At 34.2% G+C, this 22505-nt stretch overlaps 1 protein-coding gene across 2 annotated transcripts in view; it reads left to right on the top strand.

Moving 5' to 3' along the window:
• Positions 1–1795: 1795 nt before the first annotated feature.
• LOC125663221 (multiple epidermal growth factor-like domains protein 10) overlaps positions 1796–22505 on the top strand; it is a 51344-nt gene continuing 30634 nt past the window's right edge. The window contains exons 1-6 of one of the 2 annotated variants that reach the window (XM_056146116.1): positions 1796–1919; positions 6595–6828; positions 7050–7304; positions 16832–16966; positions 17383–17520; positions 18720–18953. In XM_056146116.1, the coding sequence (XP_056002091.1) occupies positions 1865–1919; positions 6595–6828; positions 7050–7304; positions 16832–16966; positions 17383–17520; positions 18720–18953 (1051 nt within the window). In that variant the 5' untranslated portion in view covers positions 1796–1864. The remainder of the gene's footprint in view (positions 1920–6594; positions 6829–7049; positions 7305–16831; positions 16967–17382; positions 17521–18719; positions 18954–22505) is intronic. The other variant, XM_056146117.1, reaches the window with a different exon arrangement.

A 22505-nucleotide genomic window follows, 5' to 3' on the forward strand; every position in this document is an offset into this window, starting at 1 on the left:
GCTTTCTGATTTTTACGAGGGGGAGTAGGGGTAATACACATGTAGTTCGTTGGCGTACAAATCCTTCCGTTCGTCCGAGCTCATAGTTTTCAAACCTTTCAGCAGAAATTGATCATACTTGATCACAGATATTCCTTGCGACATTGAATTTTGGACCAAGGTCATTTTAGAAAGGTTAAATTCACTCAGATCATATACCTCACACACTACACATATAAGGAAATAGTTCATTATATCAACAGTTTTGAACAAGTATATGTCTCACAACGGCGGATATGACCGGCAGACAGGGGGTGCTTAGTCCTCGTAGGCACCTGATCCCTCCTCTGGGGTTCGTGTTTGCCCAACTCTCTATTTTGTATTGCTTATAGGAGTTATGAGATTCAACAGTCTCGATTGAAGTCAGCATTTCGCAAATTCTATGGTCGTTATAATGATCTAGTTTGTCAATACAACCTATCATTGGGTCAAATGTTGTCTAACATGTTTCATAACCGATCGTTAGGCCGTTCTTGGCACACTGATTTTGACTACGGATAACTCCGTTTACCTGATCAGGATATAGGGCACACGTTGGGTGAGACCGGTCCACAGGGAATTCTTACTCCTCCTAGGCACCCGATCCCACCTCTGTTGTATCCAAGGGTCCGTGTTTGCCCAACTGTCTATTTTGTATCGCTTACATGAGTTATGAGATTGGGCTCTGTTCGTTATATTCGCCCTTCATATCACACAAACAACTAACAGCCAAATGACGTTGAAACAAAGATCACTCAATGTCATTTGTAAGGTTAGGGTCACTCGTAATATAAACTCCCATCATTTCAAAAATATTTAAACATTTATTGATCTTTTGGACCAGGGTATATTAAGGGAACTTAATCCCTATCCCAAGGAATATGTGTTATCAATTATGATTAATTTCTGATAAGTTCCGGAGATATGAACTCCGATGGAAAGACAAACGGACGGACAGACAGGACAGCAACTACATACTCCCCTGAAAAATGTTTATTAGAGGAACCAGTAAGTTGGAATATTATTTTTTATTATCAATAAAGTATGTTTAAAAATATATGGAACCCCCGCGGTGGTCTAAATGATAGAGAATTTGCCCTGCATGCGGAAAGCCGGAGTTCGAATCCCGGCCACGACAAATCGAAGTCGTTAAAACAGGTAATGACAGTTCCATCGCCATACGGTCGGCATCAGTTCCTTGCAGATGACCTTAGAAACGGGTGGGACAGTAGAGTTGGCATGCTAACGAACCCAGAGAGAAGTGCATAGCTTGGGGTCGAATTTACTACCAAAGAATAAAGGTGAAGAACTCTAAATATAGGGTACCCACGTTAGCCTATGTAAAAGCAATACAATAATTTATATTAAATTATATTTTGTATTCTAATATATTCTTACATAATCACTCTACATTATCACCAAAGTTCATCCTGAAATTCCCTATACTTCCCAAGATATCCAAAGTACGGACGGTTTTACAAATTTCAGTGAATTGGAGTTATTACGCACTTCAATTATAAATTGGGGTAAGAAATTCATTTTAGAAATGATATCTTATGCTGTACATTTATATGTAATAGCTTGCTGAAATGCTCAAACATTCTGTTTAGTCGTATATTGTCAAGGCCCAGCTAAAAGTCGACCACGAAATAATAGGCATTTTTCCGAATTAATTTCTGCATATCGTGGGAAATGAATAATTTACGGTACGGACTGTCATGATAGAGGTCATAACTTTTTTTTTAAATACCCCGGTGCATTGAAAACTCTTAAAAATTGCGTATTACAGAAATCACGTTCAGCTCCAGTTATTGAACTTCCTTGTTCAGTTTGTACGTCGGTCACCATGATGGTTTCAATTTATCTCCTGTTGATTATACTTATGTGTTCCTATGCATACGGTAAGAACACTTCTTTTCATATGTATTCACGAGCATTTACAATAGGCTGCAAGAGATACTAATTTGTATAAAAAATATTATTGTTACTCTATTTTGAGAAGAAAAAAAAGAAGGTAATCCAAGCTTTCCCAACGATAAATCAATAGACATTGTAAGTTCATCTCACAACGTTTCACAATCATCCTACTTTGACAAAACCCGATTCAACCGATGTCCATGCATTTAACTTTCTTAACGATTGTGTATACATACCATCTTTTGAAACATGGTAATATATTGGTGTTGAACTCAGCCAACCATAACTTTGAGATATGAATGTAGTGAATGTGAAATTTAAATGAATTAAAAGAAACCTGTCCCATAAAACTTGCAGAATGTTGTATCTGTGCTGCATGAACAGGTGGTAATCTATACCTAATGTAGTCATACCGATCATGAAATCATAATAGAAGAGGATGAGTGTCGTAAGATATGGATAAGCGTCGTACAAATAATATACCCTTTCTATCATTTGCTTGAGGAAAAGTGAATATGATGACCTTTATTTTACTTTTAATGCTGATATATCATTAAAAACACTGAGACTCTTACAGACAAGATGTATTCTAATTCACATCACAGCTAAATTCTAAAGCACCCATCATCAGCAATTAATGTTTTCGATTTGTTACTTGATTTCTAAGAATATATAAGTGTGAACAAGTTTCATCAACCAATGTCAGTTAACATACAGGAATATTAGCAGCATCAGAAAAAAATCTGATGAGATCAATTCATTTCTGAATACACGGATTCAATATATGTTACTGGCGCTAAATAAAGATAACACGAACGGCTTGGAACTAATATTTTTGCATTTTCATATATGATAATTTATTGATAACTACGTTTACCTGATATGGGATATGGGCTCACGGCGGGTTTGACCGGTCAACAGGGGATGCTTACTCCTCCTAGGCACCTGATCCCACCTCTGGTGTGTCCAGGGGTCCGTGTTTGCCCAACTATCTATTTTGTATTGCTTGTAGGAGTTATGAGATTGATCACTGTTCGTTATCTTCACCTTGCATTGTACGTCACATCTACTTCATACCTAAGTATTGAGACTTATATCAAATCAACGGCAGACGATTATTTTTATCTTTTTTTTTACATTGTGTGGTTGTCGGCACGCGGGTACGTTGAGACAGGTTAGGATTTTTTTTATGGGATAAAATCCGCGAAACAATGTTACGTCATAATTGAAATAAGTATATCACTAAGTATATATTAAATTCCGATTTTATTTTTTATTTAAGTTTTATTGATGCATAAAATAAACCATGCAGCTACTAAGATCCAACGAAATTCTACACTGCTGTTGTGTAATTTCTGTCTGATCGATATGAAAGTAAACTGATGACGTTATGACTATACATCGAGTGACGTTGACACATGCAAGGAATGTGTTTATGTGTGCCATGCAAATATCGACGAAATGTAGAGAATTTGAAATATATGACATGGTATATAAGAAATACATATGTGAAACGCTGAGAATTTATTGATATTAAGAAGGTATGTTGATATCACTCATTGACAACTTTGTTTAACGGAGAAAACATTCCATTTAGCATGTCGATCCGATTTTCCTCTGTCACAGACGGAAATAAAACTGCAAAAGTAGCACATTAGCCCGCATACTTTTAGAGACTTTTTATACACCGTTTGAAAGGTAATAAATTTATGTACACGGCAATTACTGATGGAATCCTCTGTTAAGAAAACTTTTAAAGAAAACTACATAGCATCATGCAAAATGTAAAACATGAGCTAGATGGTTTCGTGTTTAAATGTTCAATAGCTATTTCTTATTCAAAGTGGTAGGATTCTATCAGTAATTCTGATATACTATGGGTATTTTACCGTCATTATCGCCAGTTAGACCAATGTTTAAATCTTGGGATAATGTGCTACTTTTACATTTTATATTAAGGTACCTCCATGATATATTTATAACATTCATGCAATGACGTCATACGGAAGTGCATGTTTGTCATGTTGTTATGATACAAAATGTTCTCATGTAAACAGCCAAAATAGTTTATAAGAGTTAGTAGCTACCTCTCTCTATGTAAGACATATTTTAAAAATTATGCAGTTTACCTGCATAAATGAAGCATGACCTGTTTTAACATACCCGCTGAGTCTTTTTATACCAATGTAACGACATTGTTGAACTCGGAAATTATATAAATACCGATATCTTCTGATTCTTAAACAGTATGATCGGTTTAAAAGTCCCCGAACTGTTCTACTGTCCCAATTCCACGGTAAACGAACGGTGAACGAACAGGAAGATGGTAAAGTAGAATGTTTCCGGGACGGACTGTAACCTGTACATAATTGTAAAACGGATCTGATTTACGATATTATTGAAATGTGCATCATGAAACTTCATTGGTTGTATTATCTTCAATATGTACGTTATATATTTACTATTTGTTTTGACGCAAGCTCAATTAAACCCATTAACATTTGCTTACCGTATATAATCGCTATAAGTAAGATTTCTGAGAGTTGAAATTTGGTCCGAAAATCTGTGTTCTAAGAAGGTTAGCATTTTTCTGGACGGTGTATTGTATAGGATTTTTCCATCAACTCCGTATTCAGACGATTATCATGTTTAAACACATTAAATTCTTTATGTATTTTAAAAATATGCATAAAGTACAAGTACTTACATATTTTAATTATTTTATGTATCTTAAATATATATTATGGAGGTTGATTTGTTCAAAAAATGAATAAATAGCAGCAATGTCCCCAAAATATCGTTTGAAACGGGGTGACAACATTAAAGCAATGATTTGAAATTACATAAAAAATTATATTGATTTATAAACAAATCAATGGCAAATCCTTCCAAAATAGCCGAATAATATACAACCGATTTATATGCGAGTATACACGGCAATCACTCTCCTTAGAATGTAAGGTTATATGTGTTTTGGGCGAGTAAGCATCCCCTATCGACCGGTCATACCCGTCGAAAACTCTATATCTCAATCGGGTATGCATACTAATTCATTGATAAAGTCAGTATGCAAAGAGCAGTCTTAATTAGTATGAAACATGTCAGACAGCATTTTACCCAGTGATTGTATTGGTAAATTATATCGTTGTGTAAGCGCGAGGACATGCATTTTTCCAATTTTCAATCTGCTCTACCCTACGAAAGTTCTTACGTTACTATCATCATTCATTTCCGTTACTATCATTCTCAATGTGTTTTCAACGACGAATTTTCTGTTCAGATGAGCCGTATAAAAAATAAAATAACACCTGATCGTAATTGTTGCTAGTGTATGATATTTCTTACCTACATATCATTTGCAAATAAACAATACAAATAGATATGATAAGTAAATGTGGGATTTCCGGAATTTCCTTCCGCCATCTTGGGATGATAGTAACGATCGTTTCTATCATCAGTTTAATACCTGTGATAAAGACTAATACCACTACTTTTTACTCACCCTCAAACAGGGTCACGTTTTAAGACTTATTAATATATGTAACATCAACACGATATTACCCGTGGGAATCCGAGTATACATGGCTTACTTACGTAAGATGTAACTATATTGGGATGTTTATCGGATGAGACCGCAAAAATAGAGGTCCACTTTCACAGCAAATGTGGAAAGATAAAGATCCATCTAAGTTCAAAGGCCGTAAGCGCCGAGGATAGGCCTAATTTTCAGCCCTTCACCAGCAATGGTGTCGTCTCCATATGGGTAAGTATTTTCGAGTGGAACGTTAAAAAATATCCAATCAAATTCATTCAATGAATTGCTGGCAGGGAATTTGAACCCACATTCCATGTCAAAATATAATTATCCCTCTATATATGTATGTCATCGTTTCTGCGTTGCGGAAGGGCAGTACTGGCAGGACATATGTTATTCAGTGGCAACGACGTGGAGCTTGCTGGATTATGCTTCCCCATGTCCTTGTTTCTATCGCAATGATTACGCTCTCAATATGCATAAACTAGGTGAATACTAGCTACACACAGTAAACATGTTGATCGCCGTCGTTTTGATTCATGGAGTCACACATTTATGTTTAAATTTGAAATTGTGCATTCCTGCAAGAATATAACACTTAGTTGTCGCTGTTGGATAAGATGTCCAAATCGAGTAAATATCATTGAGGTGCGAATTTGTACATACAAAATTGATGTGTGCGATGTGAAAGTAGAATTTGAGTTGATGGTGGCATGACAACTTGCGTCATTGCTAATGCGGATTGCCTTGCAAAAATTAGTGCTAGAAATAGGGTCTCCCATGAGTATCTTTTTCACAGCTAGATATGCGCTGGTACACAACTAAAGATGAGACGAGTTTGTGACCGGTTACACACATTATCTGGAGAACATCGTTATTACGTCATGGGCGGGGCTAGTTGTATTATTTGAAATGAATATATATAATTCTTTAATAACATTTCTGAAAATGCTAAAACTAAAAGATGGATCTAATTGTTTTAAAATAATGTTTATTTTACGAAGTGGTTAAGTATACAGGTGTAGCTCTATCGAAGCCATTTTGTATCCTTTCTATTCTTGGCAGGAAACATGGCTTTTTGTCCAATCCAATGCCTATGTTTTGATCTTGAATATTTTGTACAGATAACCTTGCCCTCAGAAAACCGACATGGCAACTTCATCAATATGGACCAGGTGACGACCGATTCAATGCAAGCAATGCTGTTGATGGACTCAAATCTGACCTCAGCGCCTGGGGAGGTCAATGTGTCATATCGAATAGCAATGAACTGACAGCCACATGGAGAGTGGACTTACAGGACATTCTCAGTATACGTCACATTACCATTTATTACAGGACAGACAATGTTGCATGGGGTTTGTTGTTTCTATGTATTACACATTGCACATGATAGTGAAGTAAATATAACCGCTTTATTGCATAAAAGTTACAGCCACGATATATGTGCTGTTATTATTTCAGGTACAACATATTGCTTTTCTGGATGATTAGAATAGTTATGATCAATCTGTTATTGGCATTTTATTTTATTTTTTTATTTAAAAAGATATTACGTTGTTTATGTTTTATATTTAAGGATCAACATATGGCTATTCTGGAAGATTTTTGGGGTTTTCATTATACATATCAAACACAACCGACAGAACACAGGGAGAATTGTGCTTTCACGACACAAACTTCACAAGGGATACTATACCCGCCGTCCTTAACGTCACTTGTCTAGTTCACGGACAATACGTTATTTACTACAATGAAAGACTACAAGGAGTGACCTACCCTGATGACTATAGTAACTACGCATTTAATGAGCTCTGTGAGGTAGAAGTCTATGGTATGTTTGAATATGTCATCATTAAATTAAGGTAAAACTGGTTCGTCTCATTTGCAAGCCGCAGTAATACACGTTCAATGCAAAGAGAAATAGAACAACATTATGAACATGATTAAAGGACTAAGACCATGTTTAGCTATATCGGCCCTGTGTTGTGTTAAAAAATAAAGTAGAATGAATTGAAATAAAATTGTTATACAATGTAATTTGATAATACAGTAAAACTTTGATATAGCGAATTTCTGCGGACACTCTATAAAAATTCGTTATACATTTATAGCGAATTCATAAATCAAATATAACGAATTCGTTATAAAAGTGATTTGTTCTACTTGTATATCAGTTTTACAAGAAAACGGCAATCAATATACTTGCGTTTGTATTATCTCTAGGAGAAATTAAGCCTGTATATTTTCGAGAAAAAACATTTTTATACAAAAAATATACACATTAATTGATATATGATAACTTACCTTAATGGATTACTAAGTCATGCAAGAACATGTAAAGAGAAAAATTTCAACAAAACTATGCACAATGCATACATCTACAAACAGTCTATTGCAGTTGTCATTTACTTGTTGCTTTACACAAATGAGGGGGTGTACGATAAAATAAATGCAATCAAATTTCAAATTTGATTAACGAGAATAGTAAACAATACCGACAATATATTTGATCAACGTATGTGTAAGTATTGTTTTGCGTCAACAACCTTTTTTGAAAAAATACAAACAGAAATTTCTCAATAAGTGTGGATCTTTTATGACAATGGAAAGCGATTTTCAAAAATCACGAGTTTAAAAAAAAAAAAGAAATTCATTATAAAAAGTTATTTCTACGTTCATTTTTAATTCAAGGGAAATATGAATATACTTCGTTATATCCGTAAATTCGCTATATTCGTGTTCGTTATAGACGCAGATTTTTATATAAAATAGATAAAGAATTTGCCGGGGAAATCGTTTTCACTTTGCTATAGCCGCAATATCGCTATATCCGTGATCGCTTCATTCGGGATTTACTGTCTATTTTTTATACCATCGCGACGTGCCACGATTTCCCAACGATAACGCCAGCTTGTGGAATTCTATACTTGACAAAACCGGTATCGGTCTGGTTTTCTGCAGAAATGTCTACTTTTATCAAATTTAGTCATATAATTCATATAAAACACGACCTTCGATCCAGAAAATGACTGTAGCCTATCAACATTTATCAATACAAATACTTTTTGCAGGAGAAATGTTTCGGATCGAAAGGTGTGATGTTAATGAATATTGAATATTTTGCTTTGAATAATTAAAACGAAGTACTTAAGTGGAGTCAATATCGTTTTCATACAGAATACGCTCCTATGTGGTGTTTATATTACAAGTTTATGCAGAAATTTGAAAAGCTATATAATTTTAATACGTAAACAAAGGAATCTGCACTCCAACAAATCGGACCTTAAATGCTATAGAAAGTTGTTTTTTTTACACGACACCAAGATAATTCCTAAGATCAAAATGAAAAGAATTAAAGAACATGAAATACTAAAAATATTGTGACGGGTAGTATTCTGATGTGTTCCAGTATTTAATAAATAGGCTAAGCTCAAAGTAGGGACTATTACGAAGTTTATTCATATGTTGTGTTTACGCAATGCATACAGTCACGCACATACAATATCGCACGCATCTACATTTCTATCTTCCATGACTTCGCAAATCCAATGTGAAACTGTAACAAAATAAACGTTTGCCCTAATTTGTATCACAAACGGTTCATATCAAATTTACAAATACTAGTCGTTAACAATTTCACATGTAAATAATACACATAACTGCTTGCGTCCATATTCGCACGCACAGTCGTGAAGACACCGAAACACCTGCTCAATGTATTTCTCGCAAATGTACCTCTCAAAACAGAAGAGTCAAAGACGCATAGCTAATTCGTATATGAAATATTTCACATAGGTTAAACAAACTTATTAATATTGCCGATACATCGGAAGTATAACGTTAACTAGGCCTGGTAAGCCTCTATGTATTGGGGATTTTGAGCGAGTGACGTCATATACGTCGTGGTAGAGAGCCAGTCTTTCAAGTGGTAGATCCGGGTTCAATTCCTGTCGGTTTCAATATTTATTTTTTTAATTATAATGTTAAATATATATTTATGTTTGCGTTATTGAAAAATTAATTTCTTTGAAGACACTCAACACGAAATTGTATATGTGGAAATAAATATATCAATACGCAATCACATCTTAAGCACCAAGAAAATATGCAAAGATTGCAGATTATATTTCTTTAAATCCTGAGAAAAAACAACAACAAAATACCCCATTTCAGAGTTGAACCACCAGTAAATGATAATGGAAAGTAAAACGTTTTTTGCAATACATCTAATGTACAGTAAGAAAAGTCAGAAAAAAGTGAATCCATAGCTATTTGTCATTTCCCGAGCAATAACTTTTTTGTTGAAACCACCACATGGTATTTTGTGTAGCAAATGTAGACATGTGTATTACATCCAACAGGAATGTCACAATCAATCTCGGCCACTTCCTGAGACAAAGCCTTCACAGACAATTTCAATAACCTCTCGACAGAATCAGGACTAGGGTACTTGTAATGATAACTAAATGACAGCCAGTTTCAGTGAAATGGGGGTGTAATGGTCTAATGGACCATTTTTTGTATTACAAGTAATGGTAATGTAATGCATGACTTGTAGAAAATATACTGTACTGCACATTATCTTCCATTACATTTACATTGCTTCAAATATTTGATGATATTTTGAAGATTTAGATTAATTCATTATATTAGTGATTGACTGAAACATTTGATGCATTGATGAGAACCAAATGCAATTAATAACTTGTATGTATTTTCTAACATTAATGACTATTTTGTGTGCTTATATGACTTTGTAATTAAAAATCCTAAATCATTATAAAGAAATATTTCTTCTGCCAGTTCTTTAATATCAGTGTGTTGTGTAAAGGAGTAATGCAATGCAGTCTCAGGTAATGTAATACATTACATTTCAAAATAGGAGTAATGGCAATGGTAATGTGAACTTTTTTAAGTAATGTGAATGTGATGCATTGCATTGCTATGTAATTCACCTTAGACCTGGATATAACACTTTCTTCTCATGCATATCTGCAAGTGCCTTGGACCTTCGATCATAATTCCAACTGCAAAGTGTCCACTGTCCAATGTGTGTGGTTCCAAGATGATGAATTCAGACCTGGTGTTTTGGACAGTTTGTTAACTTTTGACTCTACAGTTGTCATCAGGGCTGCCATCCTTGAACTCATTCAAAAAATTACACAAATTATGACATTCACAATTCAACATGCCGATTTTCATTTGAACTGTAACGTGCCGGGTGTCTAAGCTCGTACCCGGTTCACCCGAGTTTTAATGAACAATGATCAATATAGTAAATTTCACCTATCTGGTGTTTATCTAAACACAAGAGGTACAACAAGTTGCAATATATACCAATATTCTTTACACCTACCTGGTGTTTAATGTTTAACTCCTATGTACAACTGACACTTGTCACTTGTCAGATCTATGCCTGTTTGTAGTCACTGGCCTTCACCACTTGTCTCTGCCAGTTGCATATGCCACCTGCATGCAACAACCTGTGCTTGCCACTTAATTATGCCACCTGTTTATGGTCACTTTCCTTTGCCAGTTGCAGATGCCACTTGCCTGCAACAACTTGTGCTTGCATACACAATTTATCAGTAAGCCACTTGCCTCTGATAATTGCTCAGAATTTATTACACCACAATGTCAAACGTCCTGACACTGGAACAATTTGTTATAGTATTTACCTTACATGGAAATACCATCAATTTCCATCAACAACATTTACAAGTGGCTGCTCCCTATATATATGTCTCTGCATATCCGTATCAACAGGCTATAAGATCTTCCATATCATAATCTAATTAGGGCTAAACAAGTATATTCACATGTATATCTATTTTTTGGGTTGTTTTTTAGTTTTATATTATCAATTCTCGTTAATCTATTTAATCAATACACATATTGATTATAATATGTACACTGATCTAATTACATAGTCAAAGGGATATACATCATTTAACAAAGGGGCGTAACTCTCAACCGTTTCAGAACCATCAATTTGAAATATGAATTCTTCCAATTAACAAATCCAAGAAAAACACTGAAAACTTTCACAGCTATATTTCAAATGACATCAACACACAGAACACACAGAACCATGGTGCAGGATTTCTCTGGGAAGTTCCATGGGTTATTAAGGGTTAAACTTCAGAGTCAACATGTACGTTTCTTCCAAGCAATATTCTTGTTTGGATCCAGTTTTCCCAATTCTGACTTAACTGCCTGATACTGTAGGTGTCCATTTTGTGCCCGTATTGTGGGAGTCTGTTTCCACGTAGCTACCGTATAATCTGGTACCTATTGCCAGACACAACAAGGAAGCTATTCCTACAGTGATGTCCAAGACTGATCCGCATGTGTCACTGATGCCACTATCATTGATGAATCTGATGGCACTGATGATAGCGTTATTGAGGAGTAGGAATATGGATTCTTGTCATTTTGATTCACGTCACCCTTGATATCAATTTTGTTGCACATATTATATCATCCTGTAATTCAAATAAATCCAGTAGAACTATATTACACATGGATTATAAAATTAATAAGGTTGTACTTTCATGTCCTCATGTATTTTCAATGATATGGAATGAAGACAAATTACATTTATGTATTCAGTGGGAGACATGTCTCCAGCTAAATAATAGGCCATTTCAGCTACATGTATATTTAGACTGCATAAATAATTCTATACACAAACATTTCATTTGCATTTGACTCCCCATGGCCATCTACTAATTTTTGTTGTAGCTAATGTTGAATATTATCTTACTAAGTTACTTCACAATTCTCATCTAATTCACAAAATATTTTTATCTTTCATTCTCTTTTCTGTGGTAGATGTATGGAACAATCAAATATTGAATACTATACAGGATATAAGCTAACAAAAAATTATATGCTTAAATCATGTTATTACCCATGGAATTCAACATTCTCTGAGTGATCCTATATCTTTTCAAGAGCTGGTAATCCCAATGCAGGCATGTAGAGTACTTAATTGTTGAAAATTAAGTTCGACATGTTTACAATTCATCTTGAAATAAGGCATGTTTAAATTATAGAAGTAAGAAACAAACAGTGTTCTTGTGATTATCCTGGCTTAATGGTGGTTTTAAGTATTTAAGAATTATTGAATTTAAAATCATTCCGACTTTTCCTAATCCATGTTTCCGCGTAAATGTTACCCCAGAGACATATACCATTATTGAAATATACATTATATACAATTGCATGTCTCTTTAACCTATATAAATACTTTTAGACTACACATGAAGTTCAGTGTCACAAGAGAGCCAAACTTCATGTAAGAAAATGCAAATAGACCCGAGAAGTTCATTCACTTTGGAATTGGAAATGGCATGATTATGTTCTTTGAACAGCTGATTCTTATGATCAGCTGATATATATACATTTTAAATCTTCACAATATATAATTATAATAGATAAACAATGATATATGTTGACAACAGTTACGTTAATAGATTTGTTGAGGGATTTCCAACAGCGCAATGCGTGGATATTGTGAGTTTATGTCAACACACCACAGGTGCCTCATACTATTCGTTCCATGTGACTTGTTTATTATTTTAGAGACCAATTAGTACACCCATTTCGTTATACAGTTTAACGAGTAAAGGTAAAATATATGCATATTTTTAAAACGTACGTTGAAATGCAATTAACACCTCCTCTGCAACTTCCACAAACTGCGCAAACAGCGTGTGAAAATGACCGAATGGATTGAAAATATGGTGTTCCATTCAGGTTATAAGTAAAACAACGTTTTTGCGTATTGGGAGAGGGTATTTCTTTTTCAAGATCTTATTATGATATTAAGTCATTGCATAATGATGTTTTACAATACGTTACCACTTCTAATAATATATAGCGACGTTGTATGACACAATCTTAAAAAGTAGCGCAAAGTATAGGTTTGATACTTGTAATATAAACCTAAACGTAGTGCTCTTTCACCAACTCAACATAACAAAACCAAGTACAATATAGGAAAAGAAAAAGTTAAAGAATATCTTTAACAAGAAATTATTCATTTTGGACGTTAGGCCGAATTTTGCTAAACATGGTATTTGTCCTTTCTTCTGATTTATGGCATGTTTGAATAATGATTATGATTATATTAAATTATGAAGCGACAAAGAATATGTGGAAATGGTGTTTTTCTGATTTTTCAGATATCTGTTCTGACAGAAATGGTTATAACGAATTCGTGTATAACGTAGTTATGAATACATGGTTAATTCACATCATTCAGTAGGATCCATTTGATACCCATCACTAATCATTTTCCCCTAGGGAATAATACTTATTTGCATTCAATTCATTTATCAGATTTGTTGGATTATTTCTATTTTCGTCTTTAACATCACATACTTTTCACAATTAATCTTCATCAAAATAAAAAAAACACACCATAAAACTAAGATTGTGACATCATGAACATTCCACCGCATGTTCCAATTAGTAATATACCTTAAATTTCAGACACGGCATCTCTTTGATGTCTAAGGATAACGTCGAAATCTTAATAACGGATATCCGACCACGACAAGCGTTGTAATTTTAAAATATCATCACTACTACGGCCTTGACTGAGTGCTAAACAAATGTTAGCATTTGTTGTGTGTCACGTATAAAAAGCAAATGATATAGAAAACAAAGTTCACAGCAGGTGTGACCGGTCAAAAGGGGCTGCTTGCTCATCTTAGTCAGCTAATCCCACCTCCGGTGTGTTGAGGGTTCCTTGTTTTCGTTACCCTGATCTTTGTATCCTTTATATAATTTCGGCGTATGGAGAAAAAAGTGCCACCATGTGACTATCAGATTTTAAACATCATACCAATGAGACGGTACATAAGAAATGGAGCTTGTGAAACCCTAGTAAACGCCGTCGTAACATCTACATTTGATTATGGAAACTGTCTATATTTTGGAGTTGGAAGAAATTGGACCGGCTGCAACGGGTGCAGAATACTGCTCCTCGTCTAGTTACGAGGTCGTCGATTCGGAACACATATTTCCAATTCTGGTGAAAACTCAATTGGTTTCCACTTCATTGCCGACCCCAAATCAAGATTTTGCCTTATACATATCGTTCCTCTCCAGGATCTTGGCTGTCATACAGTTTTTGAAATGAATACAAGCCATGTTGACCATTACGTTTAGAATCGAAGTCGCAACTTTTGGTTTCAAATGTCAGGTCAAAAAACCCTGGTAAACATATCTTGAAATAAAAAAAAAAACAAAAACAAAAACAAAATCAAAAAAAAAAAAAAATATTCGCTATCGATCTTATTACAATTATTCATTTCGATGATTTTAGGGATATATAAAATTGTATGTCATATTTTCATTTAATTTCATTTAATTGTGTTTCATCGTTGTACAGTAAAACTCGAATATAGCGAACACGGATATAGCGAAATTACGGCTATAGCAAAAGTGAAAACGATTTCCCCGGCAAATTCTTTATATATTCTATATAAAAAGCGCGTCTATAACGAACACGGATATAGCGAATTTACGGATATAACGAAGTAAATTCCTATTCCCCTTGAATTAAAAATGAACGTAAAATCACCTTTTATAACGAATTTATTTTTTTCATTTTAAACTCTCTGTGATTTTTAACAATTGTTTTCCATTGACATAAAGGATCCACACTTATTACAAAATTTCTGTTTGTATTTTTTCAAAAAAGGTTGTTAACGCAAAACAATACTTACACATACATTTAGGAAATATTTTGTCGGTATTATTTACTATTCTCGTTAATTAAATTTGAAGTTTGATTGCATTTATTTTATCGAACACTCCTTTATTTGTGTAAAGCAACAAGTAAATTACAATTGCAATAGACTGTACATGTGTGTATTTCGCAAAATGTTGTTGACATTTCTCTCTCGACATGTTCTTGCATGACTTAATAATCCATCAAGATAAATTATCATATATAAATCAATGTGTATATTTCTTGTATAGAAATATTTCTTCTCGAAAATATATAGGCTTCATTTCTCTTAAAGACGATACAAACGCAAGTATATCGATTGCTGCTTTCTTATATAACTGGTATATATGTAGAACAAATCAGTTTTATAACGAATTCGTTGTATTTTATTTATGAATTCGCTATAAACGTATAGCGAATTACGCTTATAGCGTTTTTGTAGAGGGTCCCCAGAAATTCGCTATATCAGAGTTTTACTGTGTTCCTCTTCGTACCCTGGTAAACCGAGTGTTTAGAGCATTGCGCTCAATATCACACGGCCTCTCACCTTTATCGGCGCTGGTTCGAATCCCGCTCGCGCCAGTAAGTGAGAAAGTTCCCCAGTTACTTTCGGAAGGTCAGTGGTCTCTTCTCAGTTACATTGTATCTGAGTTCTCTCTTCCACCAATAAAATAACTGAAAAAGTGTTGAATGTGGCTACAGCATCAATCAATCAATCAATCAATCAACCGTAAAGCACCTTGGAGTAATTTATTTTTTGTATGGTGATATGTAAATTTCATTGTTATTATGATGAGTTTGTTCACTATTCAGTATCTTCCTTTCTTCAATCATAATAATCAACATTTGAAATACGTGTTGCATTTGATCAGAAAGCCACCGTGGAAAACGTAGCACCATAGTTATCATCAAAACCATAAATGACACTTCAATAGAGACATTCATCCGCTCTAATTCACCTCCACACTGTTCCGGTTTTTTTTCGTGCAAACCGATCATGCGTCAACCCGTGTAAACCATTTATCGCTCTTTGCAACCGTTCATCGTTCTGTTTAATTCATCAAGTGTTTCGTGTAAAGCATTCAACGTCAACTGTAAACTGCTTCATGCAATAGTTCCCCGTAATAGTCCTTTCGTTCAAGTGAAATATTCAAGCTACGTCCATGAAAATGTGCAGACCAAGCAACACCCCCTAACAAGAAATTACAGATCGTACCTTTACTATTTTATGTATCTAAATGCATTTTCACGATGTGCGTATTTCTCTGAGAAAAATTCATAGAAAGAAAGAGCATTCATACCGTCTTATTGAATCATGATATCTAATGATCAATACATTATGTTTGATCTGCACACGATTATTACGCAACAAAAAGGATAAAGTTTAGACTTTGATAGCCAGTCTTGTGCCGCTTTCCGAAACTCAATGTAGATCCGTGTTATCATTGGCGTAACTAAGTTGAACTAACTTACGCAACAGTCTATGTTTTTTTTCTTCAGAAAACGGATGCAGAATTCAATTTGTAGAAATTTTCTAAGGCAATATTTTCCCAATAATATGTTTCCGTGGACTCAATATTCAATATTGAATGGTACGTTTATTTATTTTAAAGGATGTCCCAGTCCTGGATATTATGGAACAGATTGTTCCCTCTCGTGTCCAGATGTCAACTGTAAATATTGTCACATAGAGACGGGGGCGTGTCAGGGATGTAACCCTGGGTACAAAGGTTATCGATGTGAACAAGGTATGATATTGTTTTCCAATGAATGTTTCGTGTCGTCCAAATTTGACAGTTACGAATCCGTGGAAATAATGTTTGGTAAACTATTGGCTTAACATCTAAAGGACTACTTCATATTTTCCACACAAAACCCTAACTTTGATAACGCATACACGTTAAACTTTCGTTATGTTTCACTGCATATATTGTCTTCTTGTTATATGTACGTCTGGTGCAATGACAAGGAATATATGCAGCAATAAAAGCGAACTTTTCTATTTGTTTCTAGATTATTTTACGTTTCGCTAACTAATCATATTCGTCATTATTGTTTTCTATCAATGAAACACTTGATAACATGTACTGCTTAATTATGCTGAACTACTTTCACACTATGCGGAACGATATGCTATTTGTGTTAATTTTTTTTTAATTGGAAGAATGTGACGGCAGAAAGTATGGTGAAGGATGTCAGTATGAATGTGGGAAATGTAAAGACATGGTACAGTGTCATCACATAAACGGGACATGTTTAAACGAATGTGAACCAGGTTTCAAGGAAGGACGATGTGTAGAACGTAAGTAGCGATACATATATATGCGTTTTACAAATAATGTTTGAAAAATATCGTTTTGCACTTCGCTACGTCGGGCAATAATTCAACATTTTCAGCTAAATTTGGAGAGAGTCGCCCAAGAAATAAGAATAATCATAAGTAGTTATTCAGGCATAGTATCTTTGTTTCTTGGAAGTAATGTGATGATTGGTGAAGAATGATTTCAACCCGGAATTTTCCTCATTTCAATAAGATTAAAAGTAGATTGTTTTAATTGATATCCTTTTGTTCAGGTATCTCACCAGCTTTGATAAAATTCCTCACGAATAGAATGGCTCGAATCTCGAGTCTATTTCCACTCTTCTGAAAAAAAACCCACTTACAAATCTTATCATCTGATCTCAGCACATACAGTAAAATGGACATGTTTTTATATCAAAGACCACGAACGCATAGAGAAAATCATAGTGCTTCTCTACACCACTGCGGTGGCCTAGAGGTTAGAGAATTCGCCCTGCATGTGGAAGACCGGGGTTCAAATCGCGGTCGCGACAGACCTTATTCGTTAAAACAGGTAGTTCCATAGCCAAACACTCAGCATCAGGTGTGAATATTACGGGTCTTCAGAAATGACCTTAAAAGCGGACATCCCGTGTCACAGTAGACATGGCATGCTTAAGAACCTTCACTCCTCAATGGATGTAAGCGACGAGCATACTATTAGGCCTAAAGTCACCGGTCTTGGTGACGTCTCTCTATGAGTGAAAGATTCTCGAGAGTGACTTTAAACAAGACACAATCAATCAATCAATCTTGGGAAATGTAATTATAAGTAAGAGTGAATAGATATACATTCTCTTAGAATACTAGGTAAGCACAGTACAAGTGCATATAGCAGGTGGCATCTAGTATGTCATCAACGTACATTATTGGAAACGCATACGATATGCTTCTGCCAATTAAAGAACAAACTTAAAACACTTAACAAATGCAATGTGATTAATGATTAATTAATCTAGTACAGTGTTGTAATACCAAGCCATGTGCATTGGCAGTCATTACCACAAACGCAAAAATCGCAAAGGGAATTTTGATTGCAAACTCTGAAACAAATTCAATTCTCCTGTTTTATTGGTTGTTGGTTTCTCTGTTTTATTTATTTGAAATTATTAACTATTTCACACTAATATTCATAAAGTTTTCGTTCTGTTTTTATATAGAAAACATAGCCTTACACAAACCAGCATGGCAACGTAGTCAATTCATCCCAGGTAACGCGATATTCAATGCAAGTAATGCTGTGGATGGACTGAAATCTGACCTCAGCGCCTGGGGAGGACAGTGTGTCATATCGAATAGTAATCAACAAACAGCAACATGGAGAGTGAACCTAGAGGACATCCTCAGTATCCGTCACATTACCATTTATTACAGGACGGACAATACTGCATGGGGTACGTCATTTGTTTTATGATTTTAAGAAAGTCAATGTGTCAATTTTTTTGACCACAGTTAGGCCTTAGGAGCTTAGTTTTTTTTAGCTGTTTTCCGCCACACTCAACAATTTTTCAGTTATCTGGTGGCGCCCAGTTTATATTGGTGGAAGAGAGAACCCAGGTACAATGAGCTTAGTGGTGTGTAAATGACATTGATATTCTACATCAAAGTTATTACGATGAATGTCACATCCTTCAATAACGAATACTTGACTTCGGAAAATTGATCTATTATCTAAATTTGTGTTGTATCCATTCAGAATCGTAAAGGAGGAGAGGGAACGATTATTAAACGACAAATCTTAAGGTTGTTGCTAAAACATGGAACGGAAAACGGAACATAATTTAAGAATTATAATGCCTTTTAGCAATTTATTTGTAAACTAATATCATAGAAGAATTGGTTGGAATGAAACCAAAAATCGGAAGATAATATTTTATTATGATTAAAATCTAAAGTTTTGAAATTTGTTTACTGGCGGTAAAACAATTTTATCTAAACATTCTGCACTTTAAATTTATAAAAGCGAACTTAAAGTTTGTTTAAGGACATGCGGGACGATGTGACCAAAAAAAAAACAAACTTGTCAATGAATTTTTTTTAATTTTTTTCATGAATCATTATATGGATGTCCTCGATAATATATAAAAATTTCACGGTCACTTTCTAAGTATACAAGAGAGGTATTATGCTTTGAATTACCTCCCTTTTCAAAAATTGTAAATTTTCCTAAGGCATACAAATTTTCAATGAGAAAAAAAAATTAATGGAATTTTCAATTATTTTTTTTTTACAATAATCTCAAGAGTACATGCATGATATAGAATAAACAGTAATAATATGCTTAAACATAACTACCTAATGAAAAATAGGGAAAGTTTAGTAATTTGGGGTGAAAATTGGTACTTAAAATCAGGATAGTCTAGATACCAAATGAAACACTACTCAAAAACCTGTCAATGATTTTTTTTATAAACACTGTAATTAAAAGCTATTCATATATTTAACCTCCTGTAGAAATATGAAGGGGTGAAGCTAACCTTGATTTTGAGGTAGGCGTCCTCGAAGTCATATCTTAATATGTCCACTTGTATACTATATTTATTCATGAGGAGTGGTTACACTTAGTCAGCGACTTCTTCAACCTTCTTGCATATAATCTCTTGGACATATGGTAGTTTTGAGGCTGATTTTAAAATGATATCATTAATATTATTGAATTATGCTTTGTAAGTTTCACCTTTTTGCACTTAGACAAAAAAAAATCATAAATTGTTTCTCAGGCCCCACCGCATCCGCTGAATAGATACATCATGGAATTTATTTTTTCAATTTATATTTATATCTGTTAAAAATATTCACGTAAAACTTTCAGAATGTTTTAAAAACATTATAGGTATTTTTTTTTTTATCAAATAAGGATTGAATGCATATTCATTTATGTGCAAGTGTTTGAAAATAATACTGTAAATTTAATAGTAATATGAAGCTATTTTTAATAGAAATAAGAATTACATTGTTTATTATATTACTATATAAACGAGAAAAAAAAAACCTCAAAATACAGCCAAGTAAAAAAGAAATACCTGCGTGCCTCATCAAAATTTGAAATTTTTGGCCTGAGAAACTATTTATTAAATGTTTTGACCTTATAGTCATGTACATATAATAAGGAAACAACATATTTATGTATTGAAATGATGACTATATAATCACTTTATTTCCTCAAATACATGTTTATGTGGATTGACTGACTCTCACCACTCACTCATGTATATTCTATCTCTCTCTCTCTCTCTCTCTCTCTCTCTCTCTCTCTCTCTCTCTCTCTCTCTCTCTCTCTCATAGAACTAAGATAACTCCATCCTCGCAGATACAAGTTTAAAATGTGTATTTTAGTTCCATTCATTAGTTAAAACCAACAAATTATCAAATGAAATACATAGGTCATCAGACGTACATAAACAGAATTATATATCACCTTCAGAAAATTGCAATTTTCCTTAAACAACGTATTAAAATTCCATACAAACTGGTTATGACGATATAGTAGCATTCATAACAATTTCATGAAACTGTATGTTCACAAAATTATACAAAATGGCTGTAAAAATAAGGAAATTATTGTATAATAGACTTGATAAAAAAATCAATAGAAACAGAGTTATTACCCTTGGATTCAATATTTTGAAACTTATCATTGATTATATATCTATAACTTAGACTTTTGAAATATGTTATTTGTAACATTTTTTTTTACAATAACTATAGTAAAAGACTCCCAACAAAATTTATGTTCCTATCATGCATAAATCTAAATCATTGATTTTGCAAAATCTGATGACATCACAGGAGGGTGGACTTACTTTAATGGGCATATTGCCAATATTACAAACTACCAAACTTCAGCTGTTCAACGAATGCTTAAATATTGAGGGGCAGACTGACACAATGATGGACAAGCATATTCAGATGAAAACTGTAGGAAAGCAACGCATTTACATTATCATTCTTCTTTGGTAAAGAAATTCAAAATAGACTTAGCAGTCCTTGCAGTAAAACCATGCTCCGACAACACAGATTTGACTCCATCTTCACCACCCCTATTGAAAGCTAACATCAAATGTTTTCGAGAAAGTCCACTTTGTGCTAGTCGACGAGCGACTGGTCTGGAGATGTACGATCCTCTTAATCAAAGGTGTGAAAGACTGTGATAAAAGTGTTATATTGATTGGAAATATATCTTTTTCAGAAAAGTCCAGGTTACTCAAAAGCTCATAAAGACTCTTAACATCAGCACTTGCATCATGTGCATCGTATTCTTTTCCCAGCACTTTGGACACCAGATTTTGTTGTTTATAGTTTCCAAGATCACTCTTCTTGAACTTGATAGTTTCAGGGTATCGATACATCCTGTTAGGTATTGAAGGAGTTCTGGCACCAAACGAGCTTCACGTAATGTACCCAGTAAGACTGGAACATCGTATGCAGCAATGTTATGACCAGAAAGTATAGGGTTCTTCTTTTTCTTAATATAGTCAATGAAGTTCAGCAACACATAATATGTATCTTTACTTATAACTGGCTTACCATGATGGTACATCTGATTTGTTTGGAAGTCAAAAGTCAATCCTGTAATGGTTGAAGCTGTGGCCGATATTATTTGGCACCATCAAATGCAGCTAACTGGGTTATATCAGATTGTCTTGATAAACCTTAACCCCTTCTCTACCGTACCGGTCAATTTGACCGGTGGCGCGTAAAAACGGGACAGCGCAAAAGGAGTGCCTCTAAATCTTTCAAACTACGGTCATAAGATATATGATCTATATATCATATTTTTGGAAATTTTCTCTATTTTTTAACTATGTAGAGATCAGTTATGTAAATAAAGCTATTAAATTAATAAAAGCATTTAAAGCGAAAGATGGCTTCGTCTAAATATGAAGCAACGCTTTGTCGCAAGGCCATTTTCCCCCCGATACGATTTTTTTAATCTCCCGTATGAA

This window comes from Ostrea edulis, chromosome 8, assembly GCF_947568905.1.
Source record: "Ostrea edulis chromosome 8, xbOstEdul1.1, whole genome shotgun sequence".
Taxonomy (NCBI): Eukaryota; Metazoa; Mollusca; class Bivalvia; order Ostreida; family Ostreidae; genus Ostrea; species Ostrea edulis.